The sequence below is a fragment of the Phaenicophaeus curvirostris genome, chromosome 24, assembly GCF_032191515.1.
Source record: "Phaenicophaeus curvirostris isolate KB17595 chromosome 24, BPBGC_Pcur_1.0, whole genome shotgun sequence".
In the NCBI taxonomy this organism is placed as follows: Eukaryota; Metazoa; Chordata; class Aves; order Cuculiformes; family Cuculidae; genus Phaenicophaeus; species Phaenicophaeus curvirostris.
Window position 1 is genome coordinate 2,582,028 of NC_091415.1, and position 26,795 is coordinate 2,608,822.

The following is a 26,795-nucleotide window of genomic DNA, read 5'->3' on the forward strand; positions in this document are numbered from 1 at the left end:
AGATGCAGGGAGACAACAAGCAGGTTTGGCTTCATCCCAGGTGAGTGGAGGAGGTGGGAGAGGACTCAAAAACATTAAGGGCCAAATTTTCAGCTGAGGAAAACTGATACAGGGCCTCCAACGGCAGTGGAGTAGCACCCAGTTTCTACCAGAGGAGGATCTGGCTGTGCATATACTTTTATATATATATATTTATATATATATGTATGTGTATAGATATATTACATAAATATATATGTACGAAATAATTTAAGAAACATCCGAGACAGCATGCTGTGCTCTGGCGTAGGGCCGGGGGGGCAGCTGCTCGCCTCCCCCCAGCTCTACCAGCTTTGATTCACAAATGGAAACAAGAGTCTTAAATTAAAAACCACACGCGCGCGCACACACACACACGCACACACACACGACACGGTGCAGAGGCCGGAAAACTCCGAGGTGAGATGCTGGAAAAGTCCAAGTGTCCCTGAAGAAATCAGATCAACTAAAGCAGAAGGAGAGGGAAATAAATAAATGGAGGGGAACCAGTGGAGGGGATCTCACTCGTGCCCACAAAGTCTCCAGCATCTGGTCCCCCGTGTCTGCCCAGGTCCCCGTGGGGACACAGGGACAACGTCAGAGACCTGCTCCATCCTGGCCAGGCTGTGGTGGGGTTGGGAGAGGCTGGTGGGAGGCTCATGTCCTGCTGAATTTGTCTTGGACCTGGCTGCATCCTTCACCACGTGCTTTGCTTTTGCTCAATACGGTGACCGAGGTTTTTGCCATCTTGATCTTCAAGGATGAAAGGGAAAACCCAGCCCCAACTAAGCCCCCTCCTCTCTCTGCAGAAAGTTCTCTTGGAGCTGTGTTTGCTCCAGCTCAATCCTTCCCACCAACAGAAGAGCTCTGCAGAAGACCTCCTTCCCACCAACTTTCAGAACAACTTACATTTCAAAAAACAACCCCAAAACCCTAGAAAAATCCAGCACCCCATAAGTTACCAGTTTCTTCCAAAAACTCTTCCTTGTTTCCCACCCTCCCTAAACATCCCAGATCACTGACGGATCCCGGCTCTGAAACACCACGCTCTGAGCAATCGCTGCCGGCTGTGGCGACGATGGATGGCTGGGAAAGCATGTGAAGAAACTACCCAAAGGCTTTGGACCACTGGTCCTCTCCTCTGTGGGAAATGCAAAGCCCCCAGGGCTGCAGCAGCCAGGCTGCAGATCAGCTGGGGAGCAAGACGTGCTCCAGAAAGTAGGTGATGGAGTCCCAGTGCTTCCAGAGGAAGAAGAGGAAGAGGACGAGCAAGGCGGTGCTCAGGATGCGCATGCGGGTCTTCATGAGCGGGGTGATGAAGTTGGCAATGGTGGAGACGAAGACGAGCAGAACGGCCATCAGGGCTAGGATGACGTTGATGAACTTGCCCAGCAGCGCCCGGGCGTTGGCGTTCTCCACCCCTTCCAGCTGCACCACCTGCTGCTGCTGCTGCTGCAGTTCCAGCTTGGTCACCCGTGTCAGGCACGACTCCACCGCCTCCTGCGAGGGACAGCACGTCAGGGTCAGCCACTGGCTCCAAGGGATGCCCTCTCAGGGCTTTCGTGCTCTGAGACGTGGCAAGTTTTGCTCGCACGGCTCCAATGGATGCCCAACCTCGTGAAGGTGCCCACCCCAGCCGAGAAGAGGGTTTCCCCTGCAGATCACGCGATGTGCAATGCATCCCTGTCCCACTCAGCTCTGCCAGGAAGGTCTCAGTGCTGGGAGTCCCTCCTGCAGCAGGAGAGATGACCCAAACTGGGACAATGAGGACTATGTGCTAGCCCACGTGTGGCTTGTAACAGCCCAGCCCTGTAGCCATCCATCCAGAGGCTTGTCCTGCCTTGAGCACCTAGAGACTTCAGCACAGGGGGACTGGGGATGGGGCTTGGGTACTTACTTCTTGCTGTGACAACATTACAGCGAGGACCTCACCTGCAGGGTGCTAGAGAAAGGGGTCCCCTTGCCCACCCTCTTTCCCAGCTCTTTCCCTCACTCCATGGATGGATGGTGAGCCCTCACACAGCCCTACCTGGATGTCCCGTGCCCTCTCGTAGGACTGGTAAGCCACCTTCTCCTCCATGCTGGCCAGCTCCTGCTTCAGGTTGGTCATTTCGTTCTGGTGCAGCTCGGTGAGGTCGTTTAGCTGCTCCTCCAGGCGCTCGTACCTGCGCATGGGGGGTGAAGGAGCACAGCGGCGGACACGTCCTCCCACAAAACCCCCTTCTCCTGACACTAGGGAAACCATCCAGCCCCTCCAACCCATCCTGCTCGTGGCTGCAGCTGATGAAGGACGAGCATTGCACGATCCTGCACGGGAGCAGTGCAGGAGCTGGCACGCAGGGCTTAGCTGCACAAGCCTCGTGGGCCCCAAAGAGCCACCCTGGGTGACACCTACTGCCACCTGCCCATCCCTACCTGTACCGCTCCTCTTGCAAGCACTGCGTCATGTAGGTGTAATCCCGCTGCAGCTGGGCCTTGAGGTCCTCCATGGAGTCCTCCAGGTGCGACTGGCTGTCCTTGATCTCCCGGAGCTCCTCCAGGATGGTGTCAAAGTTATTGTGGTGGCTGTCCAGCGTGTTGGACTTGGGGCTCCCCAAGCCACCGGGTCCTGCCCCTGAGTTGCTGCCACCAGCAGAGCCCGAGGTGGCACTGGAGCACTCGTCGTCGCTGCCGTACTTGGGGCTGGAGACCAGGGTGGCGCTGCCGCTGAGAGCCCGCGAAGCCTCCTCTGGGTGCCCGTCGTCCAGCGTGTCCTTCAAGTGAGCGATGTTGTCTGCGCTACCAAACTTGTTCCGGATCAGGCTGGCAAACTCCCGGGGCTTGGAGACCACGGCGGTGTGGGTGGCCTGGGACAGACCCGAGAGCCCTCCCTTGACCCCCTCCACCACACCCCCTCCGAAGCCGCTGATGCTGGAGCGAACGTTGGCTCCCACGTCCTTGAGACCCTGGTGCATGTCCCGGAAGACATCCTTGGGCTGTCGGGAAGGGCCGTTCTGCTCGATCTCCTTCAGCTTCTTGTGGTAGTGCTCCAGCTTCTTGTGCAGCTGAGCGATGGTCTGCGCCGACTTCTGGTTCTTCTTCTCGAAAACCTGCTTGATGCGGGAGGCTTGCTGCTTGTCCGCGTTGTTGGCCAGCTTCAGGTACTCGGCCACGTTGTCATCCCGAGCCTCCTGCTCGATCTTGATCTGCTCGGTGATCTTGAGGATCTTCTGGTGCAGGTGTTCGATGGCAGCTTTTGTCCGGTGAGGGTCAGGGGTTCCATCGGGGACGTCCAGGCAAACGGTGCCATCGGCGTCACCGTGCCCCGTGCCGGAGGGCAGGCTGAGCGCGGTCACATCTCCCTTGTCCAGCTGCGAGCAAAGAGAGAGGAGGGCGACACTCAATGGAAGGAACGAATGCCCAGGCAGGAGAAGAACAGAGAAGGGGGGCAGAGGAGGGAGAGGGAGGCAAGAGCTGGGCAGGAGAATGGTTAACCAGAGCAATAGCAAGAAGTTGGGGTTTTTTTCCAGCTGGTTAAGTATTTCCCAGCCAAACCACTCGCATCCCAGAATAAGCCAGTTCGAGGGTGCAGTAACAAATTAATTAGGGTTTTGGGGGTGGTTTTGGCCAATGGTTTTCAGTCAGGAGCATCTGCTCGACTCCGAGTTTCCACCCTCGCTCTGTGCAGACGGGCACCCACGTTCCTGGGCGGCTGGAACCCCAGCGCCAGCCAGGAAAAAGGAGCGAGAGGCTGAAACTGGAACCCATCATCAAATCTCCCACCAAACCAGCGGTGAGAGCAGGGTTTGAGCAACACGGAGGTGTTTTAGCCTCATTTTCAGACTTGGGCTTTTAGTTTAGATGCACACAGGAGTTACAGAATCACGGAATCATGTGGTAGGTAAAGACTTTGAGGTCATCGAGTCCAACCATACCTGTCCACGACTAAACCAGGTCTCTTGAGTTTTTCAGCTGCAGAGAAACTCTGCTGTAACCCCAGTTTGTGGGTGACTCAGGAGCAGCTCCCAATCCCCAGAGAGCACCAGGCTGCGGGTGCAGGGGCTCCTTTACTTTGTTTTCCGAGGTTTCTTACCTAGCGATGCCAGATTCCTCTTACAAACACAAGCTGCCACCTAGAAAATCCGGGCACGTGCTGGTTTGCAAGTTATAGATGGGAAAAATGGAGCTTTGGGAGAGGAAATCACTTGCCCGAGGCTGCACTTCAAACCCCTGGCAGAGCATGGACTGTGACCCAGGGTCCTGCCTTGCGCTCCCCACCCCGGGCACATTATTTGCCACTTGAAAATAAAACATCTTTCCAGTTGCTGGGTTTTATACACCAATTCTTATGCAAATCTCAGCGGTTGTATAAATGGCTTCTGGCTTCTAATTAAGAGCTGCTTGAAAGTTAAATACTGTTGGCAGACCTGAATAATTTCTAATTTCCATCCCACTTTCCCCGGATGACCCTTTAATAGGGATAATGCTGCGAGATCGTTACTTAGGAGTGTGTTATCACCAGGAAATGCCTTGCGCGGGAGGGAGGAATGTTCTCAAGATGCTGCTGAGAAACATTCCCTTCTGCTGCAGGTCCCATGTGGGGCTTGGAAAAGCAGAAAAAACTGCTGCCCTCCTGTTATTTACTTGCGTCTCCTCCTTCCTCAGTGTCGGTGTCCTGCTGGGAGCCTGGGGGTGTCGATGCTTCATGCAAGGGTCTCAGCCTCCTTGGGAGGCAAAAGCAGACAGATACAAGCTTGGTGGGAGCATCCCAGCTCCCTCACCAAGGTTTTCCTTCTCTCTCCATCAACGCAGCAGATCCGTGTCCTTCCTGTGCTGGAGACTCCAGAGCTGAACGTAGAGCTCCATGTGCCCAAACAGGAAAGCCCAGCTGGGTTGGTGAAGGGAAGAAGTCGCTCAAATTTTGTCTCCAAAGAGCAAAAAGTTTGGGAATCACCCAAACCTTTGCCCCCTGCAAAGACACTCTTTTGGATTTATTCATGGGAGGATATTTGGAAGCACAGGGAGAAGGGATTGCAGGTGGTGAAGGGTGTGGATCTGCTGCTGCCCATCCACATGGATGTGGCTGGGGTGAAATCCTTTTCCCAAACCCCATGGAAAGCCCTGCTCTTGCTCAGACCCATCATAAGAAAGCCACATCAGGTTATTGCTTTGAAAACAACAACCCAAAAAAGACAATACCGCTCTCTGCAGCGTTAACAGACACCGCCTGCTAAATCCCAGCAAGCCTAAATGACTGTGCAGGGGATTTAATCAGGGGATTAGTAAAAGCCACACTTTCCCTACATGCAGAAAACCTTCTGGTAGGCACATCGAAATGAAAGCACTGCTTCCAGCGCCTGTTTTCCAGGTGGACTTGGAGGGGAGAGCAGGGCTGATGTGGGATGCAGGAGGAATGCAGGGCGGAGGAAGGAAAAATATTCTTCGCAGAGTTCAACCCAGGAGAGCTGAGATATGCAAAAGGCTCAAGCTAATAAGCTGAGCAAACAGTACTTAGAGGGCCACAGCCGGGCACAATTATGCAATGCTGGGTTATTTGCTGCTGCAGGTTTGATGGATGAAAGCCCAGCTGGCAGGTGAGGAGCTCAGGGTGCAGCAACTTGCTTGTGGCCGAGCCACCAGCACGCGGCTGTGGGTGTCCCGGCACACTCGAGACTGGGAGGGATTAAAACCCATTCTTAAGAAACTGCACAATTATTGCTAAGTTCAGAACAAACCTCTCAAGGCGCTTACTCACACCCTGAATTATTCTGTTTTTCCATACCCTGTCGCCTACTAGGATGAGCTGACACCGCGGATCTCGAGGCATCAACCCCGAGCCACGACTTTCACTACAGAGTGGGACCAGAGTTTCCCTGCTGAAACACACCATGGGGATGAAATAGCTGCGAGAAGGACCACATGCACCTTCAAGCATGGAAAATATAAGTACCACGGAGCTGTTGAGAGATGCTGGCAGGCAGGGGCGACCCAAGGAACTGCTGCATGGAGACAACAGCTCCGCAGTGTGGGTGTCGCTGTGCCCCCAGCCCTTGGTGGCCACGGACAAGCAGCGGATGCCAGAGAGATGCAGGTGGGAAGAGGACACGGGGAGGTTGATTTGGGGGCAGTCATTAAATGCAGGTGCTTCCACGGCCCCTCTTCCTCAAAGCACTTCATTAATTTGGGACAGCATCCCTTCTGAGAGTTGATTGCGGTTAGGGGGGACTACGTTACAGAGCATGTGATTGCTTTACAGGGGATGCTCTGGGTGTCCCCAGCCCTGTCCCCGTCCCCATGTGTGTTCGCAGCCCTGTGCCTCCCAAAGCGGAGCCGCTATTCCCACCAGACTGCGTTACCCCCCCCGAAAATAGAAGCAGGAGCCTTGACTCACACTCCCCACCCTCCTTCCAAGTCTGCAGCAGAGACCGAAGCCGGCAGCCCCGTGTCTCTGTGCGCATCCCGCCTGCTCCTGGATGGACACAACGGACCAGCAGCAGCTGCCCTGCACATCTACCACCCTGAGAATCATTTTTCTTACATAACAGAAGGAATCATCCTCAGGGTTTCAGCTCACAGCGGAGCTGCCCACCCTGTCTTTGCAGCGCCAGCATGGACGGGTTTCATTCACCGAGCATCACAGAGGTACCAAAAGCCCCTGCGGGTCTCCCTGCCCATCAGCATCCTCCCCATCAGCATCCTCCCCAGCGTCTTATTCTATCCCCCAAAGCTGCCAGGACCTACCTCCATCGCAGACAGGGCTCGTGTCCCCCAGGGCTACTTGGCGTGGGCAGCTCGGCCGCGTCCCCAGCGCGGCACGGAGCCCGGCAGCGGCACCATGGCAAGGCGCCTGGCAAAGCGGAGGCTGACGGCAGCAAAGTTTCTGGGGAGCAGCAGGGAGAGAGAGCGAGAGAGAGAGGCGAAGATCCTTCCTGCAGACCCCGTTAGGGCTGGCCTTGCATCCCCGGGGCGCTTCCCAAAGGGGTTGAGCGCAGCGTGGAGGCTGAGCCGATGGGTGCAGCGGGATTGCCGACTCAGGAAATCTGCTGGAGCTGTTTACAGCTTGCAGAGACTGGAGCTTTCAGGCTATAATGCAAACCCCCCCCCTCTCTCTCTCTCCTCGTCCCTGTGGCGGGATATTCACACGCCTCCAGCCCCGCGCGCTGCCTGTGCCCTGATGCAGGGGGTTGGGATGGGCCGTTGTCATCTGCTGTGTCACATACTAGGGCAGAAAGCCCTGGAGAGGCAGCAGGGAGGCAGGCAGAAAGCAAAACCCCGGGTGGGAACGATGCACGGGAAAAATGCAGTCGCTAAGCAAGGCACAGAGCATCCCGAGGGAGCTAAAAACTCAGAAACAGCCACTTATTTTGAGGTGATGGCTCTGCACTGGGGCCAGCCAGCCAACAGAGTGCTGCTGAGCTGCTCCTGAGGCAGAGAATCACAGAATCATTAAGGTAAGAAAAGACCTCTGAGCTCATCCAGTCCAACCAACAGCCCAACCCCACCACACTGACTAAATCACGACCTGAAGTGCCATGGCCACATGGATTTTGAGCCCCTCCAGGGATGGAGACCCCACCACTGCCTTGGGCAGCCTCTGCCAGGGCTTCACCACCTTTTCAGTAAAGAAATTGTTCCTAACACCCAATCTAACCCTCCCCAATGCAACTTGAGGCTACTTCCTTTCATTCTGTCATGCATGGAAAACACATCCAGCCAACAGACCTACAAGTGCCAGGTGCAATTCTAAAGATATTACATGGGATGTCTGAAAAGCAAGCAGGAGCGACAGAGGGCTCGGGTTCTGCAGAAGACAGTGGCAGTGTGGACTCTCATCCCCAAGGTGCTGCATTCACACCAGGACCAGTGGAGCTGTTGAGAGGCCAAAGCCGAAGTCCTGCGTGAGAAAGCAGACTCGGAGCTGGTGAGTTTGATCCATCCCAAGCCCACAGGGTTGCACAGAGCAGGGTCGATGCAGCCAGCGCTGCAGGATCCAGCCCAGATCACAGCAACTGAGGGAAGAATTCAAGCCCACAGCCTTACACTGTGCCAGACCAAAGCCCTCAGCACGTTCTGCTGATGCTGGAGCTGTCTGAAACCTCAAACCAACTGCGGCCACAGATCAGAGCACAAGTGCAGCCACAGACCATGGGCTAAATGAGAAAGGTTCATTTGCAGCTCTCTGGTTTAGTTCTTTCTCAGAGAAAAAGGCAACAAGACAACAGCTTAGGGTGTATTTTCAGCCACGCAGTGAATTGTACAGGCTGGACCGATGAGCCGATCGTGACCCAGATTAATGTTTAATGGGGAAGACTGTGCTGCTCCCACAGCCGAGACAAGCCAAGCACTGCTCAGCTTCAAGCATCCCATCGTCTCTCAGGCCGTCCCTATGCCTGTTCATGCCCTTGAAGTGCAACCTGCCACGTTGGAGAGCCTCTGAGTGCAACGCTGCTCCTCTGAGCTACCCCACGGTGCTCCTCACCTCTCACTCCTAGACACAGAATCATAGAACGGATTAGGTTGGAAGGCACCTTCAAACCCATCCAGTTCCAAAGCCGTGCCGTGGGCAGGGACATCTCCCACTGGATCAGGGTGCTCAAAGCCCCATCCAACCTTGTTCCTAAGATCTCATCAACATCTCCCCTGAGTCCTTGCCTTGCCAGTGCCTGGGCGCACGGAGGAGAGCGGAGTGGAGTACTTACAAAGATACCCAGTAGAGAATTTAAGAGCAATATCCTTTTCCTGGGACAGGAGGTGGGAGGATGCGGTTCTGGCATAAGGATGCTCTGGTCATTCCAGCAAAGCTGCTGGTCGCTGCTCCGTGAGGCTGCCGGACCCCCTGCCTCTGTCATGGTTGTGGTTAAGGAGTCGAAGGGGCAGAGGATCGTAGGATGAGTGTTTGCAGAGCAGGCACCATGAGGCTCTGAGGCAGCCAAGAACAAGCAGCACAGGCTGGCGAGCAGGGAAGGAGCCCTGGGGCCGATCCTGCTCCTCCAACTGTGCTGGGAGAACAAACAGCACCGCCAAGCGCTGCCTGGCTGGGCTCCCTTCCCAACGACACGGAGAACAAATAAATGAGCTGCTGCAATTCCCTGGTCCCCAGTCTGTGCTGGGATGGTGCCACCATCCCACGGGGCTCTCGGTGGCAGCAGGTGGGGAATCTGCTCCTGCACAGTGTGCAGCAAAGGGCTCTGCGTGGAAAGCAGCTGTGAGGGTGGTGGGGATCCATCCCTGCTCTCTGCCTTGGTTTGAGGAGCCCCTGAGCCTTTGTGCCTGTCCACACCAGCGTTTCCTACACCCTCCCAGCTGGGGACTGTCCCTTGTGCCCTGGGCTTCCAGGTCACCAGGAGGGACACCTCTGCGGAGATGATTCCATGACCATGCCTCATGGGCGAAGCTGTTCAGGGCCCTTCCTACATTTGGGAAATCGCTGGAAAAAATCCTGCTGTTTTTTTTACTGGAGGGAGTAACCTCTGGAGCTCCAGCAATGGTGCTGCTAACTCTCTTGCTGGGTGACACAGCATTAAAGCCACCAGCAGCAGCCCCCAGCCCGTGCCCCACCTGGGTTTCCACACCTCTAACAGGGCTCTTGTGCAGTCAGGAAGGATTTTTGGAAAGGTTTGAAGGGGAAAGCAGGGAGTGGCAGAGCCACAAGGCGCTGTCAGTCAGAAGGCAGGACCCTGCTTTGCTCATCCTGGCTCAGGAGCCAAAACCTGCTGTCAGCTCCAACCCAGCCGCCTGCCTGCAGAACCAGGGGATGAGCAGGACCCACCGTAGAATGGATATGATCATTGCTCCCCCAATCCTGCCCTGTCCAACCTGGGCATCCACCCCACACCTGAGCCACCCACTGGACCCAAATCCTCCAAGGGCAGGCAGCAAAGCGGGATTCGCAGTACCTGCCTGTTGGGGAGCAGGAGCTGCTGGTGGGCTGGGAACAACAGCCATATGTCAACGAAGGCTGAGGAACACGATGTCTTCTGCTAGGGGGGTGAATCAGTACAAAAAGTCTGATATTCTTCTCCTTCTGAATTAATTAAGCAGCAATCTCGGGTATCTTTGTCTTTACAGCTATTATCTGCTTTTCCCGAAGTGCTCCTCAAGGCACCATCCCCATGGGAATGAGGGAATGAGTTCCCACCACCACGCTCCACTCACAGGCTCCCTTTCCCCTGTGACACGTGAGGAGATGGAGGCAGAGAGGTGGGAGCTGACCTGGACTCGAGTACTCTCGCACCTCTAGCTTCGTGATGCTCGGCGGGGGCTCGGTTTGCAGCAGGAGTCAGCAGCTCCCCCAAAACCCTTGGTCCCCTCACCCACTGGGGACCTCACCTGGATGCCAGAAGGGATTCCCGGCTGTGGGGCTGCACAAAGGAGCTTTACACCACCATCCCCTCTATTCCCTTCTGCTCTCCCTGCTGTCCTATTTTAGCTTCTTCCACCACCACCCCCTCACACGCCGCCGGGAGAAAGGATACTCAAGAGACACCACGGAGCAAACTCAGCTTCCTACCAGCAAGACCAAGTCCCAGGACATCTCCCCTCCACACGAGAGCCAAGCTGGCCCCGGAGGGTCATGGCTGGGTTGAGCAGAGTCCCCATCCCCATCCTCATCGTCCACTGTGACGCGTTCTGGGTAACCGGAGCCGTAGGAGGCAAGAAACCACGTCCCGCCCTGAAACCAAAGGCGAACGAATGCCAACGGGGCCAGAGGGAGCCAGGGCTGAGCTGGACACACCAGCCAGAAAGCGGATGCCTGGGCAAGGGAGAGAACTTTGCCTGGTTGCCCCGAGCAGGGGTGAGAGCTGAGCCTCCTGGCCACTGCTTGCCCAAACCCCTCCGAGCCCACAAGTCCTGGGGTAGACGCTCAGGAACTTCTGGTTTCTCCCCACAGACTCTAATCCGTCTCACCCTGATAAAGCCACTGACCCGGCGAGCATCTAAATTTAGTGGGATGACTCCTGCTCTGTGTTCAGAAGGGCTGGAGCCCTCAAGGCAGCGGGACAGCAGGGATGGGGTGGTGAGGACAGGTCTACCCTGCAAGGAAGAGCCCCAGGACAGCAGCTGAGATCTAGCGGAGCGGAGGGAGGAGACGGGAGCAGGCAAACGGCACCCTAAGGCTACGAGCCCATATATTTATAAATTAGATTTAGATGAAGAAGAAATGTTGAGAGGTTCTGGCGCAGGTTGCCCAGAGCAGTGGTGGCTGCCCCATCCCTGGAGGGGTTCAAGGCCAGGTTGGATGGGGCTTGGAGCCCCTGATCCAGTGGGAGGTGTCCCAGCACATGGATGAGCTTTAAAGTCCTTCCCAGCCGAGAAGAAATGGCTTCAAGTTGCGCCAGGGCAGGTTCAGATTAGACATCAGGAAAAAATTCTTTACTGAAAGGGTTCTCAGGCCCTGGCAGAGGCTGCCCAGGGAGGTGGTGGAGTCCCCACCCCTGGCGGGGTTTAAAATACAGGCAGATGAGATGCTCAGGGAGTTGATTCAGTAGCGGACAGGGACGGTTGGGTTCGATGATCTCAAAGATCTTTTCCAACCAAGCGATTCTATGATTCCAGGGTTCAATGATTCCGTGAAATGAGTGCAGCTCAAGGCTATTCAGCAGCCGTCCCGCCCCACAACCCCAAATTCAGGCTGTAGCATGAAGTCCCCCTGCTCCTCCCCTGTGCCTCACAGGACAGGCATCTGTGCCGAGGGGCCAAGGTGGTGGCAGGAGGGATTTGGGGCTGTGGTGGCAGCTGGTGCTGTCACTTCCCAAGGGATGCAGCAGGCAGCGAGCCCGCTCCGATCCCTCACGCTCCACTGAGGATGCTCGGTGGGGCTGAGGACTTGTGCACTCGTGACACTTGTGAGCGCATCCCTCTGGGATGCCGGGGAGCAGACGTCTGGGCGTGTGCACATCCAGCCAGACGGACAGACATACAGACAGACAGACAGACAGCAGCGCACACCAGTGCAGTAACGCTGCCCTCTAACGGCCACTGGTCCCGCATCCAACCTGCTCTCCCAGGCTTCCCCCCTGCTAGCCCCCCAGCGTGGGGCTGCAGGGGCTCAGAGGGTCCCCACGGGGGCTCACCTGGACGTGGACCATCCCGCAGTCCCCGCAGGAATCCGCGCAGCTCCCCGGCAGCACCAGGCACAGAACTCCGCGTCCACCCCGGTCCAGCTCCGGTCGCCCCAATGGGGATGGGGGTCCCCCCGGGATGCTCTGCCCCGCCAGCACCGCCGCTCGGATGGTCCCAAGGGATCAGGGTCAACGGGGAGACCCCAGAACCGCAGCCGCCGGCGGCCGCAGCGCTAATACCCAAGCACCCGCCTCTCCCACTAGGCGTTGGCGGGTCACCAGGAGGAGATTAGGGAGATAAGGAGAAAGCTCTCCAGCACGCTGCCACCACTGCCCTGCCCGCAGCCTCCCCCTGCCCCAACCGGGCTGCTGCCACGACCGCCGTCACATGGACCACCACGTCTTCATGTGAAACACCGACACCGGCCACGTGCTCCTTCGGACACACCAACACGCTCCATCGGACACACCACACACACCACCTCGCTTTGGCAAAGCAAGCGAGACGGCAGAGTGGGAGAGCAGCTGCTTGAAATCACGAAATAGTTTGGGTTGGAAGGGACCTCAAAGGCCATCCAGTTCCACCCCTGCCCTGGGCAGGGACACCTCCCACTGGATCAGGGGCTCCAAGCCCCATCCAACCTGGCCTTGAACCCCTCCAGGGATGGGGCAGCCACCTCTGCTCTGGGAAACCTGGGCCAGAGCCTCCCCGACCTCACAGCAAAACATTTCTTCCTAAGATTTCATCTCCATCTCCTCTATTTCAGCTGAAAACCATTCCCCCTTGTCCTACCCATGCAGTCCCTGATCCAGAGCCCCTCCCCAGCTTTCCTGGAGCCCCTTTCAGTCCTGGAAGCTGCTCTAAGCTCTCCCCAGAGCCCTCTCTTCTCTAGGCTGAACAACCCCAAGTCTCTCAGCCTGTCCTCATACAGGAGGTGCTCCAGCCCTCGGATCATCCCTAGCTCACTGGCGAGCTGAGATGTGTGTTAGTGCAAACCAGAGAGCACACACCCCGTGGGCGCGTGTGGCACGGCTGCAGCTCTTGGAGAAGAGTCAACCTGCAAAAAACCTTGGTCCCAAGCTGTGTGCAGTGGCCGGTGGGAGGCAGAGGACATCCCACCCACTGCAGTCATCCCACCCTCACCAGGAGCTGCTCTTTGCACCCACAATGTGAGCAAAGCACGGTGGGGAAGGCTCGGGAGAGGAATCCACGAACACACATGCTGCAGGTGGGCATCACCCTGGAAAGCGAAGCCTCTTCCCCGCTTTGGTCCCCAACTGCAGGAACTTAATTTAGCGAAACCAAAGGAACCAAACTGGTAGCCGTTCAAAAAGCGCTCGCTGAGGCTGAGCGATCCCCACCAGGGATTCATCCAGCGTGCGCTCAGGTCTTTACGCAACGGGGTGGAAAATTCAGCATGAAATTCCCAGGGGAAAAGCAGCTCTTTCATAGGAAGCCAGGGCATCTCTGGGGCGGCAGCTCCCGAAAAGTGAAAGGGTGAAACAAGGAGAAAGCAAAGGCGTTTGACGCCAGAGGGACAGGGCAGAGGTGATGTGAAGCAAAGGTCCATGCCAGGTGTGCTCGAGCCCAGGGCACGGCAGCAGCACCCGTCCCTGCGGAAGAGAAGCCGGTTTGCTGAGGGCAAGGGGCTGGGTTTCCTAAGGGCTACGGAAAAATAATACGGCATGAGAATATCACATAGCTCTTGTTTCTCTAAATAGGTTATTTTTCCACTGCCTCACAAAGGCCCCAGTATCGCCTCTCTTCTTACTACTCTTTGTGTCATATGCAGTTAATTATTCATCCCCTTTTCATGCTCTTTGGGCTGCTCCGGGAGAGGACACGAACCCGCTCTGCTCTCGCCTCCCTCTGGGTGTTTCTGTCCCACTGCGAACGGCTTTGGCTCGAAGCTTCGGCTGCAAGCCCAGATTGGGCTCCTGACAAGGCCGATGCCATGGGCCAGATAGAACAAATTTTGTTGTAAATGCTTAAATTAACAACCTGAATGGCTCCTGGCCCTGCTTGGGCACTCGGTCTGTAGGAAGGAGCAGGGACTGCCAGGGAAGGGTCACAGAATCAGAGAATCATGGAATGGTTTGGGTTGGAAAGGGTCTTAAAGGCCATCCAGTCCCACCCCCTGCCACGGGCAGGGACACCTTCCACTGGATCAGGGGCTCCAAGCCCCATCCAACCTGGCCTTGAACCCCTCCAGGGATGGGGCAGCCACCACTGCTCTGGGCAACCTGGGCCAGGGCCTCCCCACCCTCACAGCAAAACATTTCTCCCAAAGATCTCATCTTAATCTCCCCTCTTGCACCTGAAAACCTTTCCCTCTTGTACTCTCCCTGGTCAGCTAAACATTAGATGGAAACACCATCCTCTCCATTAGCTCTGCACAGAGTGGTGGCATCAGCCCCAGCAGCCTCGGGACCCAACTCGCTCCAATACCACCACCACCACCAGCACTGTCCCAAGGGATGGTCTCTTCCTGAGAGTGTTTTGGGGTGCTCCACAACCAGTCACAGAATCATAGAATCTCAGAATAACCAGGTTGGAAGAGATCCAACGGATCATCGAGTCCAACCATTCCCATCAATCACTAACCCATGTCCCTCAGCACCTCGTCCACCCATCCCTTAAACCCCTCCAGGGAAGGGGACTCAATCCCCTCCCTGGGCAGCCTCTGCCACTGTCCAATGACCCTTTCTGTGAAAATCTTTTTCCTAATGTTCAGCCTCAACCTCCCCTGGTGGAGCCTGAGGCCATTCCCTCTCGTCCTGTCCCCCGTCCCTTGGGAGAAGAGCCCAGCTCCCTCCTCTCCACAACCTCCTTTCGGGTAGTTGGAGAGAGCAATGAGGTCTCCCCTCAGCCGTCCTGCCCTAAGCACGGGCTCACACCCCTCTGCCCCCCAGAGACCCTCCAGGGCACAGCTCTACCTTATCGGCCAGGCACTCGGTGTCCTCGGTGAGCAGGTAGACAGCCCCGCTCTCGGCCAGGAGGATGGCAGTGTCGGTGGTGGAGGAGGACCTGGGGCGGCCTTGGTGCTGGTGCAGGATGGCGGTGAGGCTGCTGTCCTGGGGAGCCTTGCGGATGAGGTGGGGGCTCCCTTTTTGGGGCTCCAGGGAGCCGCTCTTGGCTCGCCGGCTGCCGCTGTGCAGGCTGGTGCCGCGCTTGATGGAAGGGCGAGAGCGGATCTGCTGCAGCACCCGGTTGAAGGCGGTGGGACGCGCCGGGAGGTCGTGCAGGGACATGGCGTAGGAGACACGGTGCATCTCTGGGGAACGCTCCTTCTCATCCGGGGAGTCGTGGTCGGACGCGCCATAGTGCGGCGGCAACGAATCCTGCGAGTTTTGGTGCTCCCGCTCCCGAGACCGGCGGCGGCTGTGGAAAAGGTGCTTCAAGCCATGGCCAAACATGGACCCTTCAGAGAGCTGCTGGATTTTCTGCAGGAGAAGAGAGAAAATAACTCCCGTTACCGACAGTATTGCCCCACTTTGGCCAGGACCTCCCCACCCTCACAGCAAAACATTTCTTCCCAAGATCTCATCTCAATCTCCCCTCTTGCAGCTGAAAACTGTTCTCCTTCGTCCTATCCCTGCCCTCCCTGATCCAGAGCCCCTCCCCATCTTCCCTGGAGCCCCTTTCAGTCCTGGAAGGATCGGGAAGAGCTTTTGCCCAGAGGGTTTTTGGGCTCTGAGCACAGCACGGACCAGGGTGGCCTTGGTTACTGGGACAAACCATGGAATCACAGAATCATAGAATCACCAGGTTGGAAAAGACCCACTGGATCGTCAAGTCCAACCATTCCCATTAACCACTAACCCATGTCCCTCAGCACCTCGTCCACCCGTCCCTTAAATCTCTCCAGGGAAGGGGACTCAACCCCCTCCCTGGGCAGCCTCTGCCACTGCCCAATGACCCTTTCCATGAAAAATTTTTTGCTAATGTCCAGCCTGAACCTCCCCTGGTGGAGCTTGAGGCCATTCCCTCTCGTCCTGTCCCCTGTCACTTGGGAGAAGAGCCCAGCTCCCTCCTCTCCACAACCTCCTTTCAGGTAGTTGGAGAGAGCAATGAGGTCTCCCCTCAGCCTCCTCTTCTCCAGGCTAAACACCCCCAGCTCTCTCAGCCGCTCCTCTTGTTCTTCAGCCCCCTCCCCAGCTTTGTTGCTCTTCTCTGGACTTGCTCCAGAGCCTCAACATCCTTCTTGTGGTGAGGGGCCCAGAACTGATCACAGGATTCAAGGAGCGGCCTCACCAGCGCCGAGTACTGCAGCTCATGGCCCAGTGCCACTAAATCCAGTCCCCACCGGGCACCAACTGGTTAACAGCAGGAGATGGGGGCACACTGCTCCCTTGGGGACCCCTAATCCTCTCCCAGCGGGCTGAGACTCACGTTCCCACCGAGCGCGCCGCGTTTCCCGTGCCAGCTCCTGAGAATCAGGGTGGACGCAGGCCACGGTCGCAGTGAAGTCATGCAATATGGATGGTGGAACAGATCGTGCTCTTGATTACAGCCAGGTCAGCCCCGCGCAGTCTTCCTGCAGTCACTGGAGTGCCCAGATTTGCATCCGAAGGAGATTTTGGCTACGTGCCCTCCGCAATCCCTAGAATGTGGTCAGCGGCGTGGGCCCCAACTTGAAGCATCTGCAAAGGGCTCAGCCAATCCCAAATCCCTGGTCCATCGCGGCTCCCAGACAGCAAGTAAATGCCCTTGGGATGTCTAAAGCTCCTGCCGCTTCCCAAATCAGCCTCAGCTGCCAGGAACCCAGCAAAGAACAAGGCACAAGTCCTCCCTGTTGCTCTCCATCTCTATTTTGGAGCTCAGCTGAGCATCCCACCTTTGAGGACGCCAGCGCTGACCCCGTTGACGTCTGAGGGCATTTCACCACTGATTTAGTAGCTGGGACTCTCCCGAGGGACCCTGGTTCCCGAAACTGCGGTGCTGCCATTTACTCATACTTGAAAACCAGCGTGAAGCGGGCTCCGAGCCGGGAGCTACTTATAGCCCCAGCAGACACTTGGCAAAAGCTCTGGCTTTTAGAAAAACAACAACATTGGAGACACGGCCTCCAGGAGCTGGGAGAGGGGCTGGAGGATTTCCCATCCACACCAAAAGGCCCTAAAAACCCCACAAGGGCCAAATCCCCAAGGGCCTGATTCTCATCGCGCCTGTAAATATTGACAAGGAATCAGCAATTAGACCCTGTGTCGCTAAACGCCACAGGCAAACCCTTTAATCTTTCATATCCAATCATGATGGAAATTCCTATCCTTTCGGGTTTTTCCTAGGAAATATATAAAAAATCTACAGTGCTGAATTGCTACTTCAGGAAATTGTGATTTAAATTTTATTCTATTTATAGAGTCTCTATGGAAACAGCGACAGCATTAGATAGGTAATAACTATAAACCCACAGCTTTCTCCCATCAAAGGAGAAAGCATACCCACAGTTAGCCCTTTAGAAGGTCCGAGTGGAAAGAAATGACCATTTCCCTTCCTCGAGGGCACAGAAAACAGAATAAAAGCGAAGCTGGCAATAAAAGAGAGGACGTATTCCCAGCCCTGGTGCGGAGGTGGGAGCCAGTCGCCCTCAGGGCGTTCCTGGCCCAACGGTTTGATCTGATAGAAATTCATAGAATAGAATCATAGAATCATTATGGTTGGAAAAGCCCTCTAAGCTCGTTCAGTCCAACCATCAGCCCAGCCCCACCGTGCCGAATAAACCATGTCTTGAAGTGCCACGGCCACATGGTCTTTGAACCTCTCCAGGGATGGAGACTCCGCCACTGCCCTGGGCAGCCTCTTCAGGGGCTTCACCACCCTTGTGGTAAAGAAATTGTTCCTAATATCCAATCTAAACCTTCCCTGGCACAATGTGAGGCTATTTCCTCTCATCCCATCACTTGTCACTTGGGAGAAGAGCCCAGCACCCCCCTCACCACAACCTCCTTTCCAGGAGCTGCAGAGAGCGATGAGGTCTCCCCTCAGCCTCCTCTTCTCCAGGCTAAAACAAACTTTGAAAAGAAACTCTCCTCAGGCTCTTTCCTGCAAGAACCTTCCCTGGGCTCTTCAGGTAGGGTTCCCCGGAGGAACTGTAAGGGATACGCATGGAAAAAGGGAGAGGGAAGCAAAAAGAGGAATCCTAGCCTTGAAGTCCTGGGGTTGGATCCCCACCAGCTCGAGGGCTCGTCTAGGCTAAAGAGCTCTTGGGAGTGGTCGTCACCAACAAGTCATCCTGCAAGGGTTATTGCAGAGAATTTGCTGATGTAATAGCTCTGTTTTCCTAGGTGACTCCGGGATGTGATTGCACTTCCAAAGCAGAGGCTTTTTTTTTTTTTGGCACAAAACTACTCACGGCTCAGAACAGAGCATCTGCACGGGCTATTTTGGAACAGCCAAACAATAACCGAGGCAATGGATACGGTGATTAATTTCTCAGCACAGACAGCTGTAAAACACCAAGATAAATATAAAAATATCTTTTTTTCTTTTGTCTTTTTCCTTAATGCATCCAGGGTCTCTTGCCCAGCAGTGGGACCTGGTTCTGTGGACTTCAAAGGAGTCATTCCAGCATCAGATCCCCCTCAGTTCTTGGCAGTTGCAGCAGGATCCAACCCAAGGCATGTGGTTTGGCTGAGCACAGGTCTGGGATGACCATGGCCACGCTCTCTGCCTCCTTCTTACACGTTTATCCACTGATAGAAACTCATCGTTAAGATGCAAGAAGCCACGTGGGGGCTGCTCAAACCCCCTTGGACCCATTTCACCATCCTGCCTGCACCAAGGGCAGAGTCCCAGCCTTGTGGGGACCAGCCAAGCCCGGACAAGAGCCAAAAAGCTCCCATTTTAACCCAAACCACCATATCTTGCAGGAAGGCAGGGGCTGTGCCACTGTTCTTCCCACTGCCAAACAGCCACACAGCCTGAAACCTCCCAGTTCCTCAGTAAATGGTTTTCCAGCTCTGCCCTGACATCCAAACCTCTTTACTCGGCTTTCAGACACACGAGGAGGAGATCTTGTTGCCATGACCTTATAGCACAGCCCCATGCTGCGATGTCCCACTCAACTATTATTATTATTACTAATTATTTATAACCCCGGCCCGCCCAGAGGCTCTGGCCAAGACTCTGCAGCCCTTTGGAGGCACTGGATAGATACACTGGAAGAAGAGACTATCCCATCCTATTCCATTCCATCCCATCCAATTCCACTCTGCATTTTAAGGCATGGGGAGAGCCATTCCCATGGGAGAAGCTGTCGTGGAGAAGTGTCTCCCAGGAGCAGATCTAGCTCCTCTCGGCACCGGGAGCTGAGATCTCGCTCTGCAAATGCCACGAGCTGTCCTCTGGCTGGATCCACACTTGGAAGGAGCCACCGAGCAGCTCAAAGAAGTCCTGCTCGCCCCTGCATGGGGTTTCTAGTCTAGTCCTCCTGCTTCTTCCTCCAGCTGATCCTCCTGTGGGTCCCCAGCAAGTGCAGTGGTTGTATTGGGCAGGTACGGTTGGAATTGATGATCTCAGAGGCATTTTCCAACCTAATGATTCTAAGAGGTTCCTACCCCCTCGCCAGCAGCCAGGCTGGGGGGTCGGAGCATCCCTGCCAGCCCAGCTGCCCCTCGCAGTCCTACTTCCACGCTCCTCCCCCTGCCCCAAACGCTAAGGAAACTGTATAGATTTTCTAAAATGGAAAATAAAGCACTCCCCCGCACACGCTTCTCCTCCCGGGGACGGGATGAGAGAACAAACATGTGACAAACGTTAGTCATGTTGTTTAATGCACTACAAAGCGCTGTAGTGACACACAGCTCCTTAAAAGCTCTCTGGAATAAAATCCACGGGGCTGGCATCGCCTGCCCAGGTGTGGATGCAGCTGGGGGGCTGAGACCCCCACGTTTGTGGCACGAAGTGGCATTTGCAGAGCAAGATCAGTGCTGCTGGTGCTGAGAGGAGCCAGATGCGCTCCTAGGGGAATAACCCCGTGAGTGGCAGCCCACGAGTGCTTCTCCCCTGGCTGTCACCTCTCCATCTTCTGAATTAGGGGGATGCTAAGCCCTGAAATTCCGTGGGAAGCGAGGCTGGGGTCTCTGAGGGAGCTGGGAATAGAGGCAGCTGGGCACGGAACGCTTGGCCTCAGCCCAACGTGACCGTGTGGCTGCTGGGAAGCATCATCGCACAGCGTCCCAGCCTCAGCTCTCGCTCTTCCACGGTGCCTGGCACAAACCGCAGGCGAACACATTATCTCCACCCTTCCTGGGAGGATGTTCTCCTCTCCTAAAGGTCCTGGTGTGCAGCTCCGCAGTGATGAGACCTGCCTGGGTCCTCACCAGCAGCCCAAGAGCTTTTGATGAGCGATGCCCCGGGGAGATGATGGATGTGGCTGCTCCAGAGATCGCGCGGCTCCTGCTTGAGCTGCTTGACAACAGCTCCATCCCGCTAACCGCAGGGGAGCCGGCTCACCTTGGCAGTGTCCTTTCAAGACCAAAATATGCCTGGAAAATTGTTCGCACAAGGGATTAAATATAAATGTACCTGAGGGTTTAGAACAGGGGCTGGCGACCTTTACGGCGAGCAGGAGTCCTCCGCGTCCTCCCTGCAGCGAGCAGCCCGCACACACACAGCGATGGGAGGGCAATGAGCCCCATCAGGGGTCTTCACCCCCAGACCCATCCCCTTGTAGTGAGGGATTGTTCAAAAAGTTAAACTAGCTGGGTGGGTTTGACCTGCTAAGAGGAAACGGGAGGTTAATGCTTCACCTGTCCCCTCCAGTCACCCCCATGCCAACCCCATTCTGTGCTGGGGATTGCATGACCCATGGTGGGACCTCCCCTTGTCCTTCATCTCTCTCCTTTCCAGACATTCCCCAGCTCCAGGAGAGGTTTCCCAGCTCCAGAGAGGCTCCCCATCTCCAGGAAGGGCAGGGGAAGATTTGTGTCTGTGGATGTGGGGTGTGGATCAGGCCCTGGGAAGAGGGAAGGGCTCAGGTCAGCGCCTCTGGACTCCTGCTGAACTTGGCTTTCAGGATCAAAGGAGAGAAAGGTGGAAGCCACAAAGAACAAGGCTTTGAAACTAGAGATGGAAATCAGGCTTCAACTTTCAGCCCTTGGCCAGACTGGCCAGTTTGGGAAAACAGAGAGCACAGGAAAACACTCGGCTCAGCGATGCTCAGGATAAGTGGGAGAGGGACCAAGAGGTGAATGTCTCGGTGGTGGGACACCTCGGATGCGCCGGCAGCCACGGGAGGCTGGATGTCTCCTTCTGCAGTGTTTTGTATGGATCCAGTCACTCTGCTGCAGAGCGCAGAAATCCCTGCCACCCAACATATTTTTGAGCAGAATTATGTGTCATGCCTCTGCTTTGCTCCTTGCCAGAACTTACGGGCTTTTTTCTCTATTTTTTCCCTAATGGAGTCCTTGCTCTTGGCAAAGAAGCTGGAGTTGGGGCTGGGGAATGGAGAGCTGCCACAGATCTGCTGGGGTTGGGGCACGGAGATGACACAAGGCAGCCTGTTGTTTCCAGGTTGCCAGCTCAAATCCATCTCTGGCTGGTGGCAAATAAAAGTTTACATCCAATGCTTCCTCACTGGGAAGACGAGGAATGTGATCCTGTGAGGGAAGGGATCCTGACCTTCTGCTCTGCTCTCATGAGACCTCACCTAGAGCCCTGCATCCAGCCCGGCACAGGGAGAACATGGATCTGTGGGAGCAAGTCCAGAGGGGGACACGGAGATGATTCAAAGGCTGGAGCACCTCACGCATGAGGACAGGCTGAGAGAGTTGGGGTTGTTCAGCCTGGAGAAGAGAAGGCTCCAGGGGGACCTTAGAGCAGCTTCCAGGACTGAAAGGGGCTCCAGGAAAGCTGGGGAGGGGCTCTGGACCAGGGAATGCATGGGTAGGACAAGGGGGAATGGTTTTCAGCTGCAAGAGGGGAGATGGACATGAAATCTTAGAAAGAAATAATCTCCTGTGAGGGTGGGGAGGCCCTGGCCTGGGTTGCCCAGAGCAGTGTCGGCTGCCCCATCCCTGGAGGGGTTCCAGGCGAGGTTGGATGGGGCTTGGAGCCCCTGATCCAGTGGGAGGTGGGTTGGAATAGGACGGGCTTTGAGGGTCCCTTCCAACCCAACCCATTCTACGGTTCTATGGATCTGTGGGTCTTGGTGCATGGCACCACTCCAGCCTGGGGACAGCAGAGGGACCAAGGACCAGCTTGTCTGAACCCACCTCACCGCAGCAAAAGCAATGTAGCTCCAGAGAGAGTTTAGGGCAGGAAAGATGATATTAACAATGCCACTAATTGTAAGAGGAGGAGAAGCACTCGGTGGTGTCTGTGGTGGGGCCAGGCAGAGCGCCCAGCTCTGCCGCGGAAGCTGTGGGCAGCACTGAGACACAATTTTTCATGTGTTCTTCCCTGACAAAGCAAGTTTGAGGATTCATTCCATGCGGGCAATTAATTGCTGAGCTACAAATGCGTTAAAGGTGAGCGTTGCAAAGCAAACTCGCATTAGGGTATTGTACTCGCATCGATAAAATCAATGGGAGTTTGGCCACTGATGTTGCCGTAAGCTGGACCGGGCTGCAGACCAGGCTGAGCTCCAGCTCAGAGGTGGAGGAATGCTTAGTGGCCATCCCCATCGTAAGCTGTGGCTCCTTTCACCCCACATTCTCACTGTGCAGCTGAAAATGTCACTTGGGTGGGACGGAGAGAAGCTGGGGCACGATGAGGATGAGTTACACCTTGGCCAGGCCAAGTCAAGCCTCCTCAAGGTAAGGGTGTCGTGACCCACCAAGCCCTGAGCACCACATCCCTATGGATGTGCCAGTCCCCGGGCATGGGATTGTCTCCTCCAGCAGGTTTTAGGACAGCAGTAGTGGTTGTACCTCCCATCAGCAAAGCCAAAATGACCTCAGGAGCACAGACTGCCGCTCGCACATCAGAGAATCATAGAATCATAGAATCACCAGGTTGGAAGAGACCCACCGGATCATCGAGTCCAACCATTCCCATCAATCACTAACCCATGTCCCTCAGCGCCTCGTCCACCCGTCCCTTAAACCCCTCCAGGGAAGAGGACTCAACCCCCTCCCTGGGCAGCTCCCGCATGACCTTGACCGTGTTGAAAAGACCTCCTAGGCCAGGGGGCAGGTTTGGGTGCTCCAAAACAAGGTCTCCCTCCTGGATGTCAGGCTGCCCCTGGATGACAAAGGACATTTTCCGCTGTTGCCCAGGTCTTTTTGAAACCAAGGAGTGGAAGCAGCACCTCCAAACCGCCACAGCGCCCATGACAGCGCTGCCACAAGCAGCTGAAAACATCCAAGTTCCCAGCAAGAAATTCATCTCTGCAAAGTAAATCCTCACCGCGTCCGCACCAGAGGGATCCCGTTGAGCGCTCGGGGTTCGGAGCTGCTCCGCTTCCAAACCCACAAGACATTTCTGCTGAATTCCAGGTGGGATCACCCCGTCCTGCCTGCCTGCATCGCTGCCTATGCCCTGGCACCGAGGGACCAGCTCCCTTCTCTCCCGCAGCGCTGCAGCACCGGGTGACTTGTTTTCCTCATTAATCGGACACAGCCCGAAGGCTCAGGAGGAGCAGCCTCGGGGCCATTTATCCACAGCGCTTCCCGGCTGCCGCAGCTCTAATCCTATCAGCATGGGGCTTGGAGCATCTTCCCCATGCTCGGGGCCCGGAGCATCTTCCCCACGCGCAGCAGCGGGGTGACTCCAGCAACGATTTATTGAGGTCTGCAAAGCCTCGCTGCAAGGGGACAGCTCTGTCACCTCCAAAAACACCTGCCCCGGGGGACAAACGTGGTGCTCACAGCCCCCTTGGCGAGGGTGGGGGGTGTCACCAGGATTTTCCCACTTCTCCCACCACGGTGCTGTTATCGTTGCTGCTTTTGGTGGCCAGGCTGCAGCAGGGCCAGCGCCTCGGCAGCGCCCAGCGCCGTGCAAGGCAACCACGAGGCATTGTGACCCCGGGAGGTGGCCCAACGCGGAGTATTCGCACCCCTAGGAGCATCCCCAGGGCACGAGCATCCTGATCCTGGGAGCAATCCAGCATGGGACCACTTCATCCCAGGAGCATCCCCATCGCGGGAGCATCGCAGCTTGGAACCTCTTCATCCCCCAGGAGCATCTCCATCCCAGGAGCATCTCCAGTCAGAGACCATCCTCATCCTGGGACCATTCCTTTCCAAAGAGCATCCCCACTGCAGAAGCATCCTCATGGCAGGAGCAACTTCATCCTGAGATCATCCTCATCCCAGGAGCATCCCCATCCCAGGGCCATCCTCATTGCAAGAGCATCTTCACCCTGTGACCATCCTCATCATTCCAGGACCATCTCCACTGCAGGATCATCCCCATCCTGGTACCATCCTCATTGGAGGAGTAACCCCATCCCGAGACAACTCTCATCCTGGGACGATCCCCATCCTGGGAGCATCTGAATCCCGGGATGATCCCTATCCAGGAGTATCTCTGTCCTGGGATGATCCTCATCCAGGGACCATCCCCACCCCTGGAGCATACTCATCCAGGGACCATCCTCATCCCTGGAGCATCCTCATCACGGGACCATCCCCATCCCTGGAGCATCCTCATCCCGGGACCATCCCCATCCTGGGAGCATCTGAATCCTGGGATGATCCCTATCCAGGAGTATCTCTGTCCTGGGATGATCCTCATCCCGGGACCATCCCCATCCCTGGAGCATCCTCATCTAGGGACCATCCCCATCCCTGGAGCATCCTCATCCCGGGACCATCCCCATCCCTGGAGCATCCTCATCCAGGGACCATCCCAATCCAGGGACCATCCTCACCCAGGGACCATCCCCATCCCTGGAGCATCCTCATCCCGGGACCAACCCCATCCCTGGAGCATCCTCATCCCGGGACCATCCCCATCCTGGGACGATCCTCATCCTGGGGCCATTCCCATCCTGGGATGATCATCCCCATCCCGGACCATCCCCCCTCACGTCCCCCAAGGTCACACCTGTGGCAGAGCAGGGACGGGCAGCGGGGACGCTGGTCCCCACCGCATCGCCCTGTCGGTAGCCCCGCCGTTAACCCCAAGGCGCTCTCCTCCCTCCGGTGCCCCCCCCCCCCGCCCCGTCCCCGGTTCCCACCTTGAGGTCGGGGGGTTTGCTGCGAGGCGGGGGGACCGACCCCCCCTCGGGGGCCTCCCCGGGCTTGGCCTCCATGGCGGCGGGGGGGGGGCCGGCCGGCTCCCCGGTGGCACCGGGCTCGTCCTCGGGCTGCCGCAGCTCGTCCGACCGGCACCGCTTCATCCCGGTTCGCCGTGTCCCCCCGGGACGAGGATGGCTGGGGGCGGGGGGGGACGATGCGGTTACGACGGCGGCGGCGGCTGCAGCCCCGGCGGCCGCTGCGGAGCCCGCGGGAGCAGCGCCCCCGCCCCGGCCGCCCCGCCGAGCCCGGCACGGGCGGCGGCTCCGCGCCGCGGCGGCTCCGCGAGCACCGACACCGGCATCGCCGCCGCCGCCGCCGCCGCGGCTGGAGGGGCAAGGGCGCCGGCCAATGGGAGCGGGGGGAGGGCGGGTCTTAACCCCAGACAACCAATGAGAGCGAGGAGAGGGCGGGACAGCAAGCCTCGCTGACCAATGAAACCGCGCGGAGGGCGGGGCTAAGGCAGCAGTGGCAGCAGCGCAGGCTAATGGCAGCAGCGCGGGGGGCGGAGCTAATTTCTCCAGCGGCAGCAGCGCGGACCAATGGGAGAGCGAGGAGGGCGGAGCCTGCGCCCCACTGACCAATAGGAGCGCGCTAGAGGCGTGGCCAAGGGCCCCGCCTGGCTTGAGTGGCAGCGGTATGGACCAATGGAAGAGCGCAGGGGGCGGTGCTGGAGGTGCTGATTGGACAGAGCTCCTGTTCCCCAAGGGTCCGTGCTGGGTCGAGTGCCATTCAATGTCTTTTATCCACCCTCTGGAGGAGGGGATGGGGTGCTGCCTCAGTCAGTTTGAGGTGACAGTGGACTGGGAAGGGATGTCCACCTTCTTGAGGGCAGGGAGGCTCCTGGGTTCAGTTTTGGACCCCTCAGTCCAAGAAAGACCTTGAGGGGCTGGAGCGCATCTGGAGAAGGGAACGGAGCTGGGGAACAGGCTGGAGCCCAGGGACTGTGGGAGCAGATGAGGGACCTGGGGCTGTTCAGCCTCGAGAAGAGAAGGCTGAGGGGAGACCTCATCGCTCTCTGCTTATCCCAGAAAGGAGGTTGTGGTGAGGGGGGTGCTGGGCTTTTCTCCCAAGTAACAACGGATGGGACAAGAGGAAATGGCCTCAAGTTGCACCGGGGGAGGTTTAGATTGGGTATTGGGAACAATTTCTTCACTGGAAGGGTGCCCAGGGCATTGTTGGAATCCCCATCCCTGAAGGCGGTTACAAACTACAACTCCCGACATGCTTTGCGCACGACTCGCGTCCACTTCCCCCCTGACTATAACTCCCGGCATGCTTTGCGCCCAAAGAGCATCCCGCTTTACCTCCGCACCGCCTCGGACTACAACTCCCGGCACGCTTTGCGCTCAGGGTGCGCTCGGCCTCCTCCCCCTTTGCCCCGCGGCGCCCCGATAAAGGTTCCGCGTCGCGCGCAGCGCGGCTCGCCCAGGCGAGGAAGGCGGTGGTGGCGGCGGCGGGGGTAGGGGAGGGTGGGGGGTGGGGAAAAAAAAAAGAAAAAAGCAAAAAGAACGCGTTAAACCCCGCCGGGGGAGCCGGGCCGGGGTCAGC

The 26,795-nt window shown here is 56.9% G+C and overlaps 1 protein-coding gene across 4 annotated transcripts; it reads right to left on the minus strand.

Moving 5' to 3' along the window:
• Positions 1-10: 10 nt before the first annotated feature.
• Positions 11-25,374, minus strand: TMCC2 (transmembrane and coiled-coil domain family 2). Of its 4 annotated transcripts, XM_069876100.1 has the most exons (5): positions 25,187-25,374; positions 14,997-15,503; positions 2,434-3,368; positions 2,048-2,183; positions 11-1,518 (listed from the first exon to the last, which is right to left on the minus strand). In XM_069876100.1, exons 1-5 carry the CDS (start codon positions 25,346-25,348, stop codon positions 1,207-1,209), a joined length of 2,052 nt encoding a protein of 683 aa, XP_069732201.1. In that variant the 5' UTR covers positions 25,349-25,374; the 3' UTR covers positions 11-1,206. The 4 variants fall into 4 exon arrangements, with proteins under 4 accessions (XP_069732201.1, XP_069732202.1, XP_069732203.1 ...); XM_069876101.1 differs by lacking the exons at positions 14,997-15,503; positions 25,187-25,374 and adding an exon at positions 8,697-8,947; XM_069876102.1 differs by lacking the exons at positions 14,997-15,503; positions 25,187-25,374 and adding an exon at positions 12,072-12,378 and having other exon boundaries at positions 15-1,518.
• Positions 25,375-26,795: the final 1,421 nt, after the last annotated feature.